The following is a 24,269-nucleotide window of genomic DNA, read 5'->3' on the forward strand; positions in this document are numbered from 1 at the left end:
AAATAAATATAAAAACACTCATTTGTTATATGGTTTAAATAAACACTGAATTTTTAGAAATTTATAAAATTTTATTTTGAGTTATTAAATGAAAATAATATTATTAAATGAAATACTAGTTATCAAATAAAATATTTAAACTAAAATACTTTTTATATATCTATATAACGTTTGAGAATTATGGGCAAATTTTGAATTTGTATTTCAAGATAAGAAAAAAAATTAGAATGAACCTTGTTGCCTTGCTATTGTCTAACTTTTGATATATAATCGCTACAAACATTGTGTTATTCCATAACACAAAAGTTATTAAATTAAATAATTAATTATTTCTTTATCCAATATTCTCACTTTAGGAAACGCTATTACACTATAATCGCGATTTTGTAATTATGCGATAACATTTCCTGAAACATCAACAAAGCAGCTGATCATAATTTTCATTGTTTATTCAGCAAAATTGATGATATATTAATTATTCAAAGCGATCAGAAAATTGTACTAAAGATGTCTCATTCACTTTATTATCGCAAGAATCAATATTGCGCACCTGTTGCATAAATCGATCGATGCGAACAAATACGGCGTGACTAGAACAAATAGACTGAGACTGGACAACAGTCTACGTTTGGAAATTTATTAGCATTATCAATCATAATCTTTATTAGAAATATCAATCAAGTAATTGTTCAAAAAAACAGAAGAAAATAAGATTGTCTTCAATGTTTATGCACGACGGTCAAAACGTAAACATAGTATTTTTATATAATTTTAAAGTATATAATTGCATCAGATTTTATTTTTATTTAATAATATAAAAATATAACAATATAAAAGTGTAATAGATGAACAAGGAAATCAATCACTAACTATTTACTTATTGACATCATTTTCAAAACAAAGTGATATTAACAAATTGATGCCCATTTCTCAGCATAAGAGAAAACTGTTCGTGTCATTATTTTAAATATATTTTACTTCCTTCAAAATTTATATATATGTTTATAATATATATAAATATACTAATTTTGAAATATAATTTTCCCCATTTTCCATCTCTTGTTTAATTGTTATAAATGAATTAATATTTCCATAGATATTTTTATTCATAAAACTATATCTTTCTCTCTCTCTCTCTCTCTCTCTCTCTATCTCTTTTCCTCTTTCTCCCTTTCTATTAGAGCATTTATTGAATAAAAACACTACATAGCAATATTCTCATATCGTTTGTATAACAAATTTAAACTAGAGAAGTGCCGTAATAGCCATCGATTATCGGTAATGAATCACGTTGAACATATCTATTTGCAATTATGCACTTTATTCCGACGTGTAGACCGGTATTTGTACAATTAGTGAGATCTGTAAATTGACCCATTATGCGCCTGCATGAATTTGAAAAATTCATGAATCTCGGCAAATGTCCGAACAGGGAATCTTTTGAGAATTTCGCTTTATAAGCTCGAAAAGTAACGAGGTAATCATTCTTACCTAACACAAGCTATTAACTTGACAAATTCATTAATATCCATTAAAGATGATTATTTCGGCAAACATTTCAGAGTTAAATCGCAAAATTTTTATCCAAGCAAAATTTAGCGTGGTAATTTAATAGGTAATTTACGCAAAAATATGACATAATATAATCTAAGTAAATTGTAAAATAAAAATTATAAAAAATTATTTAATTAAAAATTCGCCAACATAAATTTATAAAGTAAAAATTATATAATAAGGTGATTATATTTATATAATTAGTACATATTGACGGAAAATACATTAAGACACATATTTTTATATATAATTTACATAAGAATAGTCTTCAAATAAAGATGCAGACTATTCTTTTATGACTGTATTCAATGAAACGATTCTTTAACAAATTAGGATTGTTTTCTTTTCTTTACAAGATTATTGCGGAAGATACACTTACTTTGAGATCGGTGACGTTATAATTATTTCCCACAGAAGACTGCGGTGTGAAACGTGCTGGAGGCGCACTGGTAGTGGTCGTAGTAGTCGGAAATGATCGCTGCCTCGTCGTATTCGAGAGTCTGCCCTCGCCGATACGAACTGCCGAAAATCCTCTACCCACGTTACTCTTGGGAGGTGTACCTCTGCCAGTTCCAATTTTGATGCCTCCTTCTCTGATAGTGCCACCAGGCGGGCCACCTAGCACCAACAGTGGTGACACCACTAACGAGAGGATCCACGTAGTTTTCATGGTGTAAAATTTGTTACTCGAGAAATTGAGAGATCACGGCTATCTACTGATGATTAATTTGATTCTGCCCTGCTTCCTCGCGTTATTTTGACACTGCACTTCCATTCACACACACGCACGAATACTTTAGCATTGCACCGACGCGACGCAATCGCATGCACGAACATTTCCATCACCGTAACGCTGTATCATCGTTAACGCCTGGTATGCCTAGAACAGAAATTTATAAAATTTTGTTAATGTCAAGTAAACAATAATTTAAACACAAACATTACAAAAGAGCTAAACGCCGAATTAAATATTAAAAAAAATATTTGAGAAATAACAGATATTCAATTATCTAAAAAAAATATTTAGGGAGCAAAAGTTCATTGTCAAATAGTTATACATATTACAATTTCAAGCTTAAAATTCTTTATATATGTTTTTTTTCAATTAGATTCTCTTATCTCGAATTTTTCATTGTAAAAATTATTTGGTAAGCCGAGATGTGATAAAATATATAATTTACAACAAAGTCAAAAATAAGACCTTAAAATAATCTTTAACATACTTTGTCAAAGTAAATAAAAATAATAATTTAATTCTACTGTTTTAATTTAAATATAAATTTAAGAATAAATATAAGAAAGTTCATTCAAGAGATACTTTTCCCTATTCAAATGATCATTTTCAGGCTGTTATTTTAATCAAGAGTTATTGTTTGGCAAATCTACAGATATATCCTGCATTTTTTATATAATAGTTTTGCAAGGTTTTGCTTTATAAGGTATTGTTTTTGAACAATCGAAACAATGGACTGCCGTATATAGTAACCAATTCTCTGTAGGATTAGTTAGATAAAACAATCGGTCATCACTATCTGTCATCGTATATGAATGAAATGTTCTATTTGACAGATTGAGTCTATGCCACACCAAGCCTGAACATTGATGGCGTAAATCTGTAAAATCTAATCGGATAAATTCCAATTTGATGGACTTGCAGTTTTGACATATTTCGTTTCCGTGGGTTAAAACCACCAAGCAAAAATCCCTAGAAGCAAAATAAAAAAAAATTGTATATTGCTTCTGGATATTTTGCGCATCTTTTAAAAGTTTCTCAAACAATGTGCAAATTTAATATGCGTTATATCTGTAAGAGAAGCACAATAATATGGAATGATAAAACTAGGTCAAAACTTATTAACAAGTTAGCTAATTTGTGTAGTGTTGTAGGCAAACCAACTAAGAAAATACAAACTTTTAATGCAATTAATACGATTATCTGATTGCTTCTTGTCCAAGCAAGAGAATATTGTTCATCACAAAATTATAACGTAATATATGTATTCAGTACTTTTAAAAATTTTTAATTTAAATAAAAATTTTCATAAGAATTTAGATTTAAATTTACAATTGATTTTCGCAAGCAAATGCAACGTTGAAAGTAATATTAATCATAATCAATTCAAATGCATTCGAGATTTTAATTACCTAACGATTTTATTCAGACCAATATTCAAAACAGATACATATTTTCTTACGGAAATTTCATAAATTAATTTTGAGAATTAAAGTAAGCAATAGCTTCACGTCCGATTAATTCTTGTATACGCTTTAAGAAAGTTCAAATAAAAGATACTCAATTTTCAAAGTTTTTTTTTGAGTTTAGTTTCAAAAATTTCCAATGCTAATTTACAGACTTTGCATGAATACTTCTTTTTAAGGAGCGATATTTCAAGTTACATAACGAAGGAAACTTTTGGTCTCGTATAAGTTCGAAGACGAACTGGCGACAATTTTCACTAAAAAAAGTTTATGTACAAAAAACTTTTGATTTAGATCAATTTAAAACACCAAAGGTGTAGTTGACGAAAATATTGAATCATTTGTATTTATTATTCAAAATAATTTTAATTCTATAATTTGTATCGGTATGCATTGTATAATATACACAATTTTTACATAAATTGTTAAACATTTTAATTAAATTACATTCTCTATTAAAAATATAATTTTAAAATATGTTACTGTAGCGAGAAAAAAAAAAGAATTTTAATTTCTAATGTCATAAATTTGCAGTTTTATCATAATTTTTATAAATAAATATAAAATATAAATAAAATAAAGAAAATAAACGTTATTTATATGTATTTATTTCAATCGCTATTACAAATATGTATATTTAAAAATAGTCTGAATTAAAAGTTTATAAATTCTTTCCAGATTTTCCATTCTAAGTTTCTATTTGTGGCGTAAGAACTTTTCATGACTTTGCTTTCATAACATGGTACATAAATATTGCTTTTCACCGTTACACTTATCATTTTAAATTTGATCAAACTTTCATCTCATCCAACTTTTGAATAACAAAAACGAATAAAATTGTATCATTGAAGTGTTCTTTAAAGTGGCCTAATTTTTATACTTTTAGTTGAACAGTCTATAAAAATTGTGTGTGTGTGTGTGTGTGTGTGTGTGTATGTACATGGAAAACTTTATTATCATCAATAAGTGACCTTTCATTAATTCTGACATAAACTTGTACCATATAAAATAAATGATGTGCTGTCAATAACAAAATGATAAACTGTCAACACTTCTTACTTTATTTCCCCGATTATCGGACCTGCATTGGAAATGACGTTTGTTTTAACTTTGATACATTGACAGCTATTTCATTATTGCAATGTTTCTACTCTACGATCTACTGTCGATTCCGACTATATTCATATTTTAAACGCATACAGTATAATGCGATATTTTTTAAACGTCGGATTATCTTTCTCGGGAGCTACCGTTAATCATTGATATCATAACAGAACAATTTACATGAAAATTGACATGCAAATTCGATTTGTAATTTATGAGTAATATATTTGACTTTGCATACAAACAATTTTAATCTCAGGCCGGCATTATATATTCAAATATAAAATGCAGACACGTTCGTTCTCAAATTAAATAGCAAAGAATTAAAGCACTAAAACATCCTTGCATAGTAATGATTTTTTTCCTGTATTATGTAAACAAGGCTGTATTTCCTTGATGTAATTTTACTTTTTTTCTTGTTATGGAACAACATAATTAACGTATAATTTAAATAAATTTTTTTTTTATGTTTCATTTTAAATAAAGAAAAATAATAGTTATATACATATATTATGTAATTAGTGATACTAATATTTTTGCATATATTACTACATACATATATTATATTGTCAAAGTTATTATTAGCATAACTTACACATATAATAATTATATTATTATAACTACTAATGCGATTTTTAATGTATAATGTATAATGTACAAATATTGATAAATGTATTATTATAACTTACATCTCATGGGTTATTTCCATTTTTATTTTGTGTGCTACATTCCTAAATAATACATATTTTAAATTTTGTGACGCTTCCTTTCGATTTTGAGATACGCAATTTTTAACTGTTATAAAAATTATTATTTTTATTATTTATAAAAATATTTTTTTAGAAAAAGAGATTTAGTCCAAATGACTTTAACCTTGACATATGTTTTTAACATTTTTAATAATAAGATAAAAACATTATCAAAATAAAAGCATAGACGGGACAAGGACTCTATTCCTTCTTCTAAACTCTCATCCCAAAAGAAATAACCTAATCTAAGTCTATTTCTGATTTTAATTAAAATTTAAAATAGGATTTAAAATAAGATTTAAAATAGGATTTAATTAGAAATAGATTGGATTAAGTTAGTTTTATTTTTCAGATAAGAGGTTCAAGAGAGATACAGCCTCTCTTATTTCCTCTCCTACGCTTTTATTTTATAATAAAAATAGAAAGGAAATATAAATAAGTAAGATATAACAACAAGATGATACAAGTACGAAAAATACGATATTTCAACATCACATATCTCAGAAACCAAAAGAGCGTCACAAAATTCAAAGTATGTATTAAGTAGGAATGTACCCCTCTATCTTATAAAATAAAAGTGAAAATGATCCGTGAGGTGCGAGGTAATTCAAACATTTACCCAAATATTTTATAATCTATGCGTAAAAAAAATTAATGTTCCTTAAAAGGACTTTTAGAGAATTAAACAAATATCTAGAAATAAAAAAGAGAATTTAGTTCTTCTTATCCGAATAATTATTTAATAGCCTGAAAGTAAATAACAGTAGACAAACGGAGCGATAATTAAAGTATCTCTTGCGACAAATTCTTTCTAAACTTCTTACTAGATATGTACGTTCGTCCTATTAAGTTTGTAAAGTTTTATTATTATAGTCTCTCTCTCTCTATCTGTCTTTCTCTCTCTCTCTCTCTCTCTCTCTCTATTTTCTCCGCGTAAGACATTTTTCGAAATCAAATATTTACTCTTTATTCTAGATCACACGACGCGTCTAATCATTATTCGCAAAGACAAACACTCTTTCATATTCAAATATACTTAAAATATATTAAAATTGTTTGTATTATCATCATTTTTATAAAAATATGTGGAATTAATGTAAAATGTATAAATTCTATGTCTTATATAAAATTTTATAAATATACAATTTTCTTTTCTTTATGTGTATTTATATATTTTTCATATATAATAAAACTTTATCATATTATTTCTTAATTGCATTTGAATGACATGTTAATGAATTAAGAAATTATCTACAATTAAAAAGAAGACAAAAAATATTTTTATATATCTTTATACATTTCGGCATATTTGGAGACTATCAACGAATTGATAAGCAATTAGATTGGTTTCTACAAGTAGTTTCACATATCTCGGTATATCTAGAGACAACGAATGAATCGACAAGTGATTAGAGTGGTCTACAGAGAATATTGGCATCCACATAGAACTGCGACATAGGTTGAGTTTTTGCTATCGCGTATTGCTTTGACTCGCGTTATCATCCTTACGTATCAAGTTTGACGATATTGAACCATGTCCCATATGCCCTTTGGTAAACCGACTACTGGCTATCGCAGATTCCTGTGGCCCGGCTCTATTTCTAAACGCTTGTCCCTTGTATTAAGGCACCAAATTAGCCCCACTATGTAAGGGAAACTCCTATCGCTATGCATTGATCTATTTCTGATAATTACATGTTCAATTAACAAGTGGCTTAGTTAGACCAGACGATATCATGTGCACATTTCTATAAAAATAATTGTTGGAGAGTAATCAATTTAGTACAGCTATTTTTAAATAATAAAAAAGTCCTGATTTAAAAATCAATTTTGATTTCCAAAAGTCAAAAAGTTCGACAATCAATACTCTTCTCTAATAATATTTTATCTTAAAGCTTTAAATCATCTCTTAATTTTATGTAGTAAAAAAGAATAAATTATTATTAAATTAAATTATGTAACTTTATCTGATGAAAAGATTAAAATACTACTTTTAATCATTTTTTAAAAAACTTTTTAATTTTTTAATCTCTCTTGCACATTTCATTTTCAAAAACGTCAATCTTTAAAGTGTATGAGTAAGACGAAAATTGCATTATATGCAAACAGTGAAGTAGTAAACTGTGAAAACGACCAAGTTCAACACGGATAGTGTAGTGAAATATATCAAGTGTAATGGTTAAGGTGACCAGGAATTTCTTTTTTGTACCGAATACTTCATCAGATTTCTTTGATGCAACCCACCGCGGTCTGACTAATACCTCGAATATTTTTCCGCCGGGTATGCTATCAACTGAAGCATTCACATTTCTTTTTTTAATTTTTTTAAATTTTTATTTTCTTCAATACCGGAAATTCTTCCGCGTATTGCACTGCATTTTTCTTTTCCTTCTTTGCATTTTTTAAATAAAACATTTGCTGAACTTCTTCTATTATATATAGTAATCTTAATATCAGTATATCTTGCTTTTTTTGAAAATCTTTGGATCTCAACTTGTTATATCTAATATTATATATATATATATATATATATATATATATATATATATATATATAATATATATGTATATAATTTTTTCCGTATTTTATGTGCAAAAGTTGCAAAAAATAATTATTTTACATTCTTCTTCTCTTTTACATTGTATATTTTTAAGCGTACAAAGCCTTTGTGATTCATTGTTACAATGAGTCTAGAAGTTATCTAATCGAAAGTGGAAACATGAGTCCTGATACGAACTTTAGATATGATTAAGTAACGTTGCTTCTATACTATGATTAATAATAATAGTAGTGTATTGCGTTAATAAATAAATGAGGCAAATTTAACATCCTGTAAAGATATCTTATCCTCGTCTTTAATATGATCTTAAAGCAAATATTTTTTGATGGTATCAATATTTAATAACAAAAATCTGATTATGATTAATTAAAATTATTCATAGTTATTATTAAACTATAATTAACTATCTTACACTTAACTAACATCAAGTTTCTGTTATTAGTCATTTACGAAAATATGGATCATTAAGTTTTACAGTGTCAATATTTCATACCAGTATAAGTATGTTATCAGAATACACGACGTGTATTTGTCATATCAAATAACCGTTATCTCAGATAAATGACAATCCAATAATCGGTGTTTCGATTAAGCAGCATCAACATAATCAATATATATATATTGTACATATATATATATATATATACATATTTATGTGTATGTGTGTGTGTGTGTGTGTGCGTGCGTGTGCGCACGTGCATGTATATGTGTGTGTGTGTGTGTATATATATCTTCAAACCAAAATTCTCATTATTTTCCAATATTATTCAATAAAGAAATACAACCAGCGTGACCGCAAACTTTACATTTTTCCAATATTAACATTATTACAAATCTATATGTAAATTTAATATTTTTTTTCAAAACTAAATTTATTCAGTTTTTCTTTTCACAATTTTTTTATTTCTATCGAAATTATTTGTATTAAAGTAATTATTATTTAATGACATATCTTTATGACTCTATGTAAACGCATTGTTAATGCTACATTTCTTTTTCAAAATCAAATTTATTCCTATTTCACAGTTTTGCATTTTTATCTTAATTATTTATGTATAAGTAATTATAATTTAATGATAAAAAAATTATTGACAATTAAATTGTATAATAAAAATAAGTATTAAATGCGAAATTTGAACTTCTCCGAACTATGAAGTTTATATTAGTTGTATATTTAAGTATTTAAGTAAATATGTAGGTGGACAAGGGAAGGGCACAGAGCCCTTTCTTCTATATCCTTACTTCAAGATATTTTAACCTTTCTTTGACGGTAAAGGCCGCAGCACAGACTCTTGCATAATGCATATACACGGTAAAAAATTTTGTGTTAAATTTAACACATTTCTCGTGTCCCAATTTACCCACTCTAATTTTAATGTTAATTTAACAGAAGACAAATATGTAAATAAATAACACAAATAATATGTAAAAAATTAACACAAAAATGTGAATTAGTGTAAGATTTACTTGTTATTGTGTTGTTTTAACTCTTAGAAACAGTGAATATTAACTCAATGCAGAAAAGTTAAAATAACATAACGACAGTATGTTATATTAACATAAGAGTATGTTAAAAATTTAACACAAAAATTTTTACACAAGAAAATTTCAACAAAAATACAAAATGTTTTTTACCGTGTACGGAAACTGATTGGTCTATAAACACATGCATAAAAAATTCAACCAATCGAATTCCTTATGTATATGCGTTATGCGTTATACAAAAGTCTGTGTCCGGCCCTTAAATATTTATTTTTATACAACCCGCTTCTCGTTTCACACTGAAAGCGGGAGCGGTAAGTGTAAGTTTGTAAATAATATGGTTTCATATAGGTTTCCAACTTTCCATGCAAAGTGAGGTCCGTTACCTAATACTTTTAGTATAGTAACTAGATCTATAATTGCACGGTTCTACATGGGTTTTGAACTTTCAACTGTAAAAGCAATTGCTCAGAAAACGAAAGATCTCAGGTGCGAGTCCCGATTCAGCCAATAATATTTTTCTAGTCCGCAAAAATATGTTTTACAATAATTTTTTGGACTGAAAGATATTGTGAATGCCTTACACAAAATATGTCTGGGCCAATACTACCCTCCATATATCCTTGTTTATTACTTGGAACGCGAAGCGAGGTTTCTTCCCACACTATTCTTGCTTTCAGTGTAAAACGAGGAGCAAACAGTGTAATGATAAATATTTACCATATCAAGGAGAGGTTAAAAAATCTTGAGGTAAAGGGGAAGGGCAGAGCCTCTCCCTCATCCACGCATTCACTGAAATATTTGAATATATAATATAAAATTCTATTATAATATAAAAGTTCTATTCATTAAACTTTTTAATAAATAATGAGCGACGGCTAAAACTTTTTGAAAGTTACTCAGGTTTATGACCTTGACAAAATATATCAAGATCAAGGTCATTGAAGCTGTTTCCTCTAAACTCAATAATTACCAAGTAAACTTCATCAATCTATAATAACAAGCAAAAGCTTAATTAGAAGAAAAAGTAAGGAATAAGAATTCCATTTCCCGAGAACCGATTAAACCTTTATCAGGATTTGATCTGTAGTTTTGTATTTGTCATGTCACTTGATAGTTCTCCAATCACTGATGATTTCAATTTCTTTTCCATCGGACCGCAATTCGATATTCAATCAAGGATTCATTCGACGTATGTACTGAGTTAAATAATCTGGAACGCTGAGATCACCAGTGGAAAGTTTCGATGAAAACTACCGGTTCTCGTATCGAGACGACAATTAAATGTCAAATACTATTCCTTCTCGAGCTTGTATAATTTTTCATGGTTACCAGCGAAGCAAAAATTTCAATTTTTTTTTATTACATGAGTTCTCGAGTTAAAAAAAAAAGTTTAAGTACCAGGAAAAAGTCGTCCGAAAGACGCAATAATTTAGTGTGATTGAGTTTTGCAAAGATTGAGTTTTTCTTTGGATTTTGTGAGAAAGTGAGGGATGGACGAAGAGATGAATCGGGACGTGTAGCCTCAATTTTGAGTTTATCGATTTCTTAGAAGCCGGAGAGTTTTATCAAGTTGTGCGAGGAAAGAAATAAGTATCTGAAGACGAAAAGTAAACGAAATCGTGGAAACTAATATAATGCTCTAGTAATGCAACATCCCAAAAGGAAATATAAAGAATACAAATACAGAAAGTAACACTGACAAATTCAAGAGGCGAAAGGTCCTAGACATTAATAGTTTATGCACAGGATGATATAAACATGTGCTGCGTGTAAGTTCTTTGAGGTCAGATTCATAAAAGGCGTAAAAGGACTTTTGATGATACGCAACAGACGAACCGAATTTGAGATGCTACTGCATATAGCAAAGAGAATATCGAAAAACGAGCGACTAGCTAACCAAAAGGCAACCTCACCTGGATGCTAATACGAGAAACATAAGGAAAGGTACGTTGAAAATTACAGGAGAAAATGTAGAAGATGGAAAAAGATAAGTTTGCATTCTACACTCAAGCGATGTTTTTTTTTTTCTTTACTACCTTTCTGGAGAAAATTTTTGTGCGCTTCAACGGCACGATGAATAAAATTACGACACTACGATGTTTTCAGGAGAAGATTTCAATGTATAATGTTAAGAAGAAAGTTATGCTGCATAATTTTTATCGAAATTGTAATTACCCGTAACTTAGGGCAAAATGCATATTATTATGCAATCCTTAAGTTTTATTAAAATATTATGGCTAAACCGTTAAATATTTTGTTTAAGCTGTTGCAGTATTGATACATTTCAGAAGTACTAATTCACTATGGAAATATTTAAGCACCTCGTGTAGTGTTATACAATAAAGTGCTGTGCGCAGTTACTGATGCATTTCCTCGATTGCTAATAATATATTTGTTGTGAATAGAATTAATTTACCTTTAAAACTGGTTCACAATTAGAACCGGAATAATGATGCCCATGGGATATCCTATAAACGTTTACACATGATAATGATACAGCCGGCCACGAGCTTAAGAGGTTAACCGAACAGTTTCAGTAGTGCAGAAACACATGACGCAACTATGCATACAATTTGCATTCATTGGCATTCCATTTACATAATACATTATATATAATGTACCATAGAGGTAGGCATGTAAATGCATAACGCTCCAGTCCAATATATGATAATAATGCCTATTTCGATTATATGCTTTATTTCCTTCAAGTACTTCTGCGAAATTTCTCGTTGAAGATATTGACAGTTAATGAAACCAAGTCTCTTTTAGAAACTTTATGTAATATTCTTTTCGAGATACTATCATAAAAAAGAATTAAATTCTAGTATAACAATGTATTCCAAATATATGTTATTAAAATTGTCAATATTTGGTATTTTTTAAATAAATGTTTATTAAATAATAAATAATATTTTCCATTGTCGTTAGTCTATATGTAAATAAAACTGCTAAATGTCCTCCATTAGAAGATATTTTATTTTCTCTGCTCTCTGTACGCGTTTAAAAACAATTGATAATAGTTTTAACAACTTTGCGTGAAACATCCTGTGTATTGAAATTTAAATAATTTTTTTCTCTCCTTTTCTTATATTTATCAAATTATATAATATATGTATATATATATATATATATGTATATATATATATATATATATATATATATATATATATATATTACTAAATAAATAACTAAATAAATAAATTTATATATATGTACAATAATAATAGTAATAAATTATAATAATACTAATAATAATAATTAATAATTACTAAATAAACTCGCGTACATTTCGTTTGTAAATATATAAAATAAATAAATTAGCATATTAATGTCCACACAATTAGGATTATTAATTATTGTATATCTTATTAGACTAATTTCTCCTATTTACATGTGATGATTACACTATAAAAATAAATAATGTTGAGCTAATCTATTTCTTCTAGCAACGTAGAGAATTAAGCTTCCCGACATATAGAGAGACCGTAAATAGTCTCTTTCAGAGTACATCAGCGTGTATTAAAGATCCTTAAAGGACAGTAAATGAACAAAAAATACTTATGACATACTAAAAACTATGAAAAGACTAAAAGAAAAGTATTCTTTGAGATATCATCTCGACCTTTCATAGTTCCATCTAATTTTTACTTCTCTGTATTCTCTCTTCCGTCCGATAGTTGTTGTAGTACGTGTCTTTTCGCAACTTTGTGAAAATAAATGTGTCCGTCAGTCAACTAGAAAAATGATTAAAGCACTTAAATATCTATTTCTTTTATGAGACGACCACTGTATGTTACAGCCAAAGAACTATTATTTATAATCCAGAACAAATGATTTTCATAAAAATCAAAATTTATGAAAACAGGAGCCTAGTGATAATAAATCACAATAAAAATTCGAAAAAGAAATTAAAGTAAACCGCAGTTCTAATTTGCGCGTAAATACATTAATAAAACGATACTCGAATCAATACAAAGATTTTGATTTTTACTTTGAGATTCTCTTTAGTATATAAACGGAAATTAATTCATAATCGTCTATATTTCCAACAATAAACATCAAAAAGTACCATCCCCAACATGACTAAAAAAATCGATATAAATAAAATCGTAAATAGAGCAACAGAAACACATTATCTGAATTAGCATAAATATAACAATAGAAATTTACATAAAACAATTCAATAGAAATATTACACAGAAATGTAAAAAAGAGAATATAAAAACCTCGAGCGTCATTATAACCGAATACAAAATCTAGAACGTAATATAAAATCTCAAATATAAAAATTATTATAAAATAAAAAAAAATTAAATTAAAAATAAAAAAATATTGGAAAATAGTGTCCTTAAAACTAAAAACCGCACAAATATCACAAACATGTATATTTCATAACAATTGTTTCTGAAAAATGGTCCAATGTCATAAGGACTTCATCCCTTGCAACGAGAGCACTCCACATCTTTTGCACTCAATCAAACTCCGTGTCAACTCCAAGCATTCACTAAAGAGCAGAACACAAGGTCCACGGCACGTGTTTCCATGTGCGAGGTGATGAAGGTAATAAAACGAGATCACAAACGACAGAAAGCTCTGTCGTTACAGAAACGAGAGAAAAACAGAAAAAGCATTAAAGATAAGAAAGAAAGGCTATTAATTCAAATAAAACTCTGATAAAGAACTAAAAATTAAAATTAACAAGTAAAATAAATATATGAGAATTTAATAATAAAATACTTAAAAATAATTAGTTAGAATAAAAAAACGTTAAGTAAAGACTTATTAAGCTCATCGAAAACTTTATAAATTATGAAATGTATACATGTATATATGTATGTGAGTGTAGATCGGAAGTCACTATAAAATAAAGAGAGTGAGACTGTGACCAAATAACATACAGGCAGGATGGGAGCAAGTAGATTAAAGAAAGAAGGTGGAAGACAAATAAAGAAGGGAAAACATACACTGAAATATTTAAAGAATTTAAGATAAAACACGTAAGGGATTCAAAGACAGGAACTTATTGATAATAGCCGTATATTCTGCATCGAATAATTGTTTGGTGTCATGCTATAAATTTAATCCACTCACTTACCGCTTTACATACACCATTTCAGAAATACAACAATGTAATCGGAAAGGTTCAACATCCAGAATCCGAAAATAAATTCATGGTCAACATGAATGCAATGATCAGTGATGATGCAATGCATTATTTTATTTGATGTAATGTTCGAAAATTCTATTTTTTATAACAGTCGTTAGTTTATCCCATATATGAAGCATCATAATCACAACAATCGATTTTATAGACAATACGTTCAAGCACAGGAAGTGGATTTTTTATGAGTAATGCTGAACTTATTTAGACTAAAAAAGAAAGACGTTTATCGCACATACGCGCTGTTGGTTCAAAAGAAGAAATCTCGTTAAAAGTGCGGAAAGAAAGAAAAAGAAATCGTATGATTTCGCGTTCAGAAGTTTAGAATGTGTTTGGGCAGTTAATTAAAAATTTAATGCACGACTTTAGAGGTGACAAAATAAATCTAGAAGATATCCAGAGATTTTCCAGAAGAATGTTAATCAAACTTTTAAAATTCTTGTCGTGGTACTTATCGAGGATGCGGCTATTAATAAGCTCTCATTTTTAAATTCTTCACGTGTTTCGTATTGATTATTTTCAGTGTGTGTTTTACCTCCCTCACTTGTCTTTCCAACTTCTTCTTTAACTCTCACCCTATCGGCATGTTGTTTAGTCACACTCGTGACTCTCTTTATTTTAACTTTCGACCTACACTCATATATATGTACAGATGTCGTTTAATTTATGTTTTGATAAGTTTTTGCTTAACGTTTTTTATTCTAAGTAATTATTTTATTATTAATGTTTTCATGTATTTATTTTACTTGCTACTCTTATTAATTTTAGTTTTTAGAACTTTATCAAAGTTTTATTTTAATTGATAGGCTTCCTTTCCTTGCTATATTTTTAATGTTTTTTTTTCTCTTTAATCTCTCATGGCGAGACTCTTTCTATCGTTCATGAGTTGATTTTATGCCTGCATTGAATCGTGCAAAAAAACACGCGTCATGGACCATGTATTCTGCTCTTAGTGAATCCTTGGAATCGACATGTGTTTGATTGAGTACGGAAGATGTAGAGTGTTCTCGCGTTGGGGAATGGAATCCTTATGATGTTACATCATTTTTTGGAAACAATTGTTGTTATAAACATATTTGAGGTATTTTTGCGGTATTTAATTTTAAAGACATTATTTACTGTATTATTTTTATTTTTATATTTCTTTTTATTTTATAATCATTTATAAATTTAAGACATTTTAATTAAATTTAGATTTTATATTCCATTACAATAAAGCTCCAGGTTTTCATGTTCTTTTTTGTATTTCTGACTGATTTATTATATTTAGATTATGTGTTTCTGTTGCTCTATTTATGATACGCGATTCTGTTATTGATTCTGTTAGTCGTATATAGGATAATACTCGGTGTTAATTGTGTAAGATGTCAGCGGTTGTAATTTTATTTCTATTTGTGTACTGAGGAAGAGCCCGAAGTAGATATCAAAACGTCTGTATTGATTCGATTATCGTTTTATTACTATATATACCCGCGCGAGTTAGAACTACAGTTTAGTTTAATTAAGATCTTTTGTTTCACAAAATCATTAAACTGAAAATTATAAAGTTTAATTTGCCAGACAAAACTACAAATTAAAAAAATTAAAAAGCAGATATTTTAATAAAAATTATATATTAATTTTTTATCGTTTTACACCAATAAATATATATTTGAAATAGCTTCCTTCCTCTTTATAAATACATAAGTATTCGAGAATAAATGATGAGATTTTAATTATTTTTTATAATTAACACAATCTGAATATTAGTACAAATTTTTGAAGTATTAATTAGCAACTGAAACAGTTTCATTATCTATTTAGTAGTAAATTTTGATATGTTTCCATTAACGGAATGACACATATCATAACGGAAATTTCACCACGCTTTAATTTCTATACTCGATCCAGAACATCTGGCGTAATTCCCACAATTGTTTCTTTTATTATATCCTTGATAACGTAAATCTCTAATTTTCACACTATACACAACATTTTTCACGTATTTTCATAGAAAACTCGCTTAAATCGGTGGACGTGATAAATTGCATTCTGTTACGACATGCCATACCGTTACTAGAGCATGTATCAAAATTTACTAAACTAATAATAAAACTGTTTACTTGCTGATTATTATTAAAAAATCATATCAATATTCAGTATATGTTATTTATAAAAATCAATCAAAATCCCAATATACCTTGTATATATAAAAATTATTAAATTTTTTATTATATAAAATACTATCTTATTATATTAAAAAACTATCTTAAGAATTTACTTTGCTTTAATATTTCTTTTAAGTATATTTAATATTAATAAATGTAAGATATTTCTAAATATAAGAAAATATATGCATAAACATTGATAAACATTTTAATCTCTACATTTGCAACTTTCTTTTTCTTTAACACAATTTGTTTTATATGCGTGTTTCATAATAATATGACTTCAATACATGACACAGTGAATAATCAAGATTTGTATATTTTGAATTTATATGTTATGATAACGCAATTTCTATGCTAATAATGTGACGGAGAAAATTTTGTAGTTTTATCATTTGTCGCTGCGCAAATTTCCGTCGCGCAAACTTTGCACTACGTTTTCAAAGTCCTTCTTTGTTGAAAGTTAAGATATTTTCATTACGAAAGCGAAGTGCTCGTTTCAAGATTGTTTTATTGTTCCATTATAAGCCAACGAAGATCGCCACAAGCTGTGTTTGTATCAACACAAAAAAATTAGAATTTTATAACAGGCCGCGTACATAAGACATTTTTCGATTTTGTTTTCTTTCAAATGATAATAGAACGATATGGATAAGGTTTCTTCAAAAGAAGAGCAAAATTGCAATTCAATCATATACAACTTATTAAACGTAACAAAAATATATCTCTCAGAATTATTGTTTAAAGAATCTTCACAGTTATATAATAAGTACTTTAAGCATCTTTGATCAAACGATACTCTTTTTGATCAAAGAAACTGTCAAAAAATATAAATTAAAGTTTAAATATATTGGTCTGATGTCTAAAGAAGATTTTTTGTGTTACTTTTTTTAATATTACGAAATTTACCAGAAATATTATTTTTGAAAATTTGTCATAAATTTTTAATTATATTTTATTACAAAAAAATTTTATAACAAAGACTATTATTGTGAGACAATGTTACATAGTAATATTCATAATTAACATATTATATAATCATATAACATAATATAAGCAATAGCAATATTAATCAATTATAAGTGATTAATTTGCACCGTTGAATACTTAATTTCTTGCTGAACATATATCCGCGAACAATAAATAGCAAGTTATAATACTAGCGCAGTTAACCATACACATATGTATATCATAAAATAACTCCATATCCACAAGATACGCGATAAAACCTCACAATAACGTGCCTATTGCAGCTTAATCGACCGGTAAATATCCCTTTTCAGCTTTTCGCTATCCCAAACAAGCAACAAGCACGTAAGATCTCACGCTTTCCCATTTGATAAATAATACTCTCCCCGGTTTCTTCTCATAAATTAGCCACTCTTAAATTCTCCTTTTTCTTGCCTCTACCATTTACGCTTTTATGCCCCTGCCTTCTATTCTCGCTAACCAATTCTTCGCCATCTCAACGGACGTGAGTAACTTGATAGAACGAGAAGGCAATACGCCATTGGCTGCAGCACTGTACGAAGTTAGACCCGACGAGACGATAAATTCAATAAAACAAAAGCGAGCTCCGGGGACATCGGTACATACTGCGGGGTTCTCGCTTCCACGTCGCGTCAGGGGGTTGCACTCTTATACTCCCTTAGATAGCTCCCAGGGATGCCGAATAAAGAAGATAAATCGGATAATCCCCAGGCGCGTACGCAGTAAAAGTGGCGAACCATGTTTTCTGCGGTCATTACACCCGATATCGTCTCGAGGATAAATCCGTTGTCATGATGTGCTATTGTACAAACGAGAGGGCAAGTGAGAAATACTATAGACAGTTAAATGAACGAATTTTTGGGTATGACATCTGGTAACGTCCATATATATTCATTTAGACTGAATAAGTCAATAACGAAAAAACTGGCATAGAATAATTATTATATATCAAAGTTGTGACATGTAATAGAATTTGTACTTTTGTAAGGAACATAGCTGTTATCAATTTTAATAATGTCAATCTTTATTATCAAACTTGAAATAAAAATTAATAATATACGTCAAACAATAATGAATTTTACGCAAAAGGCATTGTTTAAATTTAATTTGTATATATATATTGTAATCCGCTCAATTTGTGTATTAAAAAATTTACAAACAACTATTCTATATTTTGCTAAATAGAAATATATGCGAGATTCTTCTATATACGTAAAAAGTTTATTATATTCATTTCAAAGATTCAAAGATTCTTAGATTTATATTAATTTAATTTTTACACTAAGTTTTTTATACTAAATTTATATATATATATATATATATATATATATATTTATAGATAATATTAAAAATAAAAATAGGCGAATAGTCTGTATAAAAAAGAGCACTCTCTTAAATAAAATTAATGTATAATTACTGATAAGCAGTATAGTTTCAGTTATAGATATATAGTTATAAGTTATGAATTTCACTGTAAACAGTAAAAATTCATTTAAGAATCAGTGAATAATAGTGGCTAATTTATAATCTTACTGCTATAATCAGTGAAATATAAGACAGAGAGGTAAAGTGTATGTTTTCACTGAAAATTAATAAAATAAACTGATCTTTAGTAAAACTTTATCTTTAATCATGACTTTAATTAAGTTTTTTATTAAATTTACAAGAGTATTACATACTTAGAAAGTCACAACTGTGTGTTTGTCTTATCAAATAAATTTTAATCTTTTAGTTTAATTTTGCGTTCATGCAAAATCATGTGTTTATTGCGAGGATTGTGAAAACCCTTATCTTAAGGAAAGACAATAGATGAAAGAAAGTAAATAGCGCTGAAAATGACAATACATTACAGCAACGTAAAGAGAGTATATTGGATTATACGGGAAACTGTAACAAAGTAGAAAATAAGATATCGCTGCCTTTATATGGGTCCGTTATTGTTAGGTCACATAGTAGATAAATCTAGACTCCACTTTCCGAAACGCAAAATCCGTGTACGGGTTCTTGCGCGTCTAAACTTATCTCGAAAAAGCATTTCCACATATCCCGTGTGCAAAGAAATGCCGTCCGTTCACCGGAAAATTCACTGATTTATCGCCCACAGAATTCCATTTACCTTTAGAATGACAAAGACACTGAACCTCTAACAACATTAAATAGAGTACGTTTTTATATATGTATATTACAAGAGAGAAATTTATAAATTTTAAAGATTATTTTAGCTCATTTCATCAAATGTTACTTTATCAAAATTATTTATTATAAAGTTTTTTATTAAAAATAATAAATATTTATTATGTTACATTAATTATTATTAAATAATTTTTGATTATTAAAAAAAAAGAATTGTCAAAAATGCTATCGGCAAACATTTATTTTAAAAAAGCAATAGTACTCATCTTACATTACAAATACATACAATGCATATATTCATTCATATAAAATTTTGATATTAAAATGGTTGGATTTTATAAATGATTAGAAAAGAAAGAATAGTATAATTGCTGTGGAATTTTTCTGCAGCAAGCGTGCAAACTACGGTATAAAATATATTGCGGCTATTTTTGTAGAAAATATATAGACGCGTATGACATTCTAGTTTATGGTGTGAAAGCAAACTACGGCACATTTCGGTCTACGATGGAGCGTCGACATCGCATGGCATGTGCACGATTGTGGTATTGTTTTCATGTGCACAATCGTAATTTCATTCCATTATCTCGGCTTGGTCAGTCGCGCAAACTTCGATTTTCCGAATGAGAATAGAAACTGAAACAATTTATAACACATTGCTCGTTTAGAATAAAATACATGTGTGTTACACGTACAATTTACATTATATACATATAATAATGTCTTATGAATATATCTTTTTTCTTAATTTTTTTTCCCTTCATGATTTATATAGCGATAAAAAAAGATGTGAGATTTTCAAAAAATTAGTTCTTGATACGCGTGATTTTAAACCATCTTTGATAAGATTAAATAGACTAAGCTAACCTTATGGCCTTTATTCGGATTTTCTCACGTTACGAAAGAAATTAATGTCTTATAACAGATATACGTGAAATTTAAAAATTTCTCAAGATTTTATAAATCCGTATAAAAATAAAACCTACTCTTCTAATGTAACAAGTTTTAAATCTCTGTCTAATTTTATACATATATGAGATTTAAAATACTTCACATTTCAGCACAAAAGATTTAATAATTTTATTATCATAATCTAATAATATTCGCTTGTTATATATTATATCAATTAAAGTTCTACTCTTAAGAATAATAAACATCGGCCCACTAATACCTAATTGTGAATGTATATGATATAATTGTCGTCTGTATAATATATATAAAAAAAAGATTATCATTTTCTAATATTTATCTTAAATCGCATACTCTCATTAACTTGCTTAGAAAAGATCTACGCTTTGAGAATAATAAATATTGAAATTCTCTCTATGATTGCCTTTCTATCTATACGGAGTCCTATGTCGGATATAATTCACGAACATAGCGCCTGCCACCCCGATCTTCCTCGCGTTTCATCCGAGATAATCGAATTCCATGCGTGACTCTGGCCAATCGCACAGAGATTTGCGCGATTCGCACGACGACCGTGTGAAATTCTGTCATGAGAAGGAAAAAAAGGGGAAAAGAGTCGACAGGACATGATCCCAGAATCGATACGGGAACTTCTGCACTATCGAGTTTACAGGCCGCCGGGTATATGCTATAACGCGTATGATCCTCGAGAAAGCATTTGCATTTCGACGCAAATTTATCTGCCTTTGCTTTGGAGCTTACGCGCCAAAAAGCGTTCGGTATTTCTTAGGCACATACTCTGATTTCCACGGATTCGCCTTACAATCGATTCTTGTCTCTTTACAAATAATTTGATATTGAAGCGTCTTTCTTGTATTTCTTATGGGATATGAAATAAATTAGAAAGACCTTTTTAACGTTAACAAAGAATTTCTGCTAGTAAAAACATTTTGTTTTATTTCGTATATAATGTTTACTCAATTTTAAAAGAAAGTCATATGGATATTTTGAAAAAAAAAAAAAAAAAAAAAAAAACAGTTTCATTTCTATTTCGTCTCATATTATGTAATCATTTAATTTTTATATTGTAAATAAATAAAATTAAGAACAATAAATAAAGCAATATATAAATAGTGTAAATAACATAAATAATACCGAGTTATCTCTCTCTTCCTTTTTGATTTATTATTAACATATTTCGTTCAATGTACGCAAAAGTAAATCAAAATGTGAATGTTATTCATTATTGTATATTTAATAAACATTGATTGCACATTATACATTTTGCGAAATATAATAATAATAGAAAATAAAACAAAGAATAATAATGATATAATAATTGATATTATTATATACTTCATTAATATTAAAATCTATTTAAAAATATAAACATGAACGATTTTTATTGACTCTCACTTGGAAAACAATCGAGAGCAACTTCCCTCTTTTCGATGCTTGAAAATCGGAACACATCAGCCTAGTCGATACTACTAAAGAAAAGAAAGAGGACCCCTACATCAATACGGCTCTCCGTGAAAAGCTCTCTCGTTACTTAACTTCCAGGAAAGAATATACCTCGCGCGCAGATCCCGTTTTGCTCTCTGATCTTTTTCCGGTTAGTAAATCACAAAAGCTCGACCGATCGAACAGCCTCCTCTTTAAAGACGCATCGTGCGTTTATTTATCCTTTTATCGTCGGTTGCCTCTCTTTTTAGCACCATGTTTTCTCATCCAGTTTACTTTTCGCAGTTCATCACTTGTTGTACTTTCCTTCCATTTTGTTTTCTTTCTTTTTTATTTGTTAAAGTTAGCTATTTCACTCTTCATAAAATATTTCTTAAACATTTTCTTAAACGTTTTTTTAAACTTTTATTTTACTCTTTATAGAGACATTTTTAAACTCTTTATTTTATACAAAGTTCCCTACACAAATCATGTATTCAAATTCTATAGTTAATTAAAATTAATTGATATATATATATATATATATATATATATATATATATATATATATATAGAGAGAGAGAGAGAAAGAGAGAAAGAGAGCAGAGAGATTATTAAACAATATATTATTAGTATCTATTAAAAATTATATATTATATATATATATATATATATATATATATATATATATATATATATATAAGACTTTCTAATTACTAAGTATAATTATAATAACTGTTATAGTAATTATAGTAATTATTATAATAGTTATTATAGTATTAATTTTTTAGATTTATATATCTATATATATCTAAAATTAATATTATAATTATTATAATTATATTTAATAGTCAGAAATTCTCTTTTACTTGTACATCATAGCAAAGTACATAATTTCACATATTATGGAAAAGGATTTTATGCGTATATTATGTACATCTACGAGCAGTCACCACATTTCCGCTTACATTAACCTATTTACTTACTAATACATGATGCATTACCGGATGCAGACAGCGTCAAAGTGTATGAGCGCATTATGCACAAAATTTCAGAAAAGTATTTTAGTGCTGTGAAGTTAGGCAAAGCTACAAGAGCTACATCGAATTTTGGTATCTTCTTGACAAATTTTACATCGCCGTTTTGCATCTTATCTTCCTTGTCTCTTTATACAGATCATTTTAACGTATGATTTATAGCTATTTTACATACTGTTATCGTGTACTATTATTTGCAAACGCTGTTCATTCGTATAATATGAAGAAATATATAGGAAGAATAAAGGAAAATAAATAGCATTGTAATGAAATACTATTATGCAAACATGAGCGTAAAATGATAGAATTAAGAAAAATAAGATAAATGTTTATAATGAATGTAAACTCTAATGTAAACTCTATTCAGTCTTGATTAATAAATATCAAATTGTACTTACACAATTTTATTTGAATAAATATTATAATCAAACAGCGAAAATGTAATTTGCAGGTATAATAAAATATTATGATTTAGAAAATAAAGAAAAGATATTATCTATTATCACACATTAAGGAAGAGATAGGAGAAGCAGAAAACTAATTATAAATGTGTTGACACAATAAATAGCATTTTAAAAAAGAGATACATTCTCCTAATATTTTAGGAAACTCAATTAGAATTATATAATAAAACGCTACCAAATATTTACAACCACATTTCATGATAAATATCGCGCACTCAAAAATTACGAGTTTGCAGTTAAATAATATATAGTGTATTGAAATAAAATTGAGATAGATAATCTCTCGCAAGATCACCCTACAGCCTCGCGAAATAATTCACGTTGTCGCGACAAG

At 28.0% G+C, this 24,269-nt stretch overlaps 1 protein-coding gene across 7 annotated transcripts in view; it reads right to left on the minus strand.

Annotated features, from left to right (window-relative positions):
• The window catches only part of Nmdar2 (glutamate ionotropic receptor NMDA type subunit 2), a 203,625-nt gene that overhangs the window by 109,947 nt on the left and 69,409 nt on the right, over positions 1 to 24,269 (minus strand). For 6 of the 7 annotated variants that reach the window (XM_072900943.1, XM_072900991.1, XM_072900952.1 and 3 more), the window contains exon 2: positions 1,934 to 2,434. In XM_072900943.1, the coding sequence (XP_072757044.1) occupies positions 1,934 to 2,224 (291 nt within the window). In that variant the 5' untranslated portion in view covers positions 2,225 to 2,434. Of the gene's footprint in view, positions 1 to 1,933; positions 2,435 to 12,067; positions 12,560 to 24,269 lie in introns of those variants that run through there. The other variant, XM_072900936.1, reaches the window with a different exon arrangement.

This window comes from Anoplolepis gracilipes, chromosome 1 (genome assembly GCF_047496725.1).
Source record: "Anoplolepis gracilipes chromosome 1, ASM4749672v1, whole genome shotgun sequence".
Lineage (NCBI taxonomy): Eukaryota > Metazoa > Arthropoda > Insecta > Hymenoptera > Formicidae > Anoplolepis > Anoplolepis gracilipes.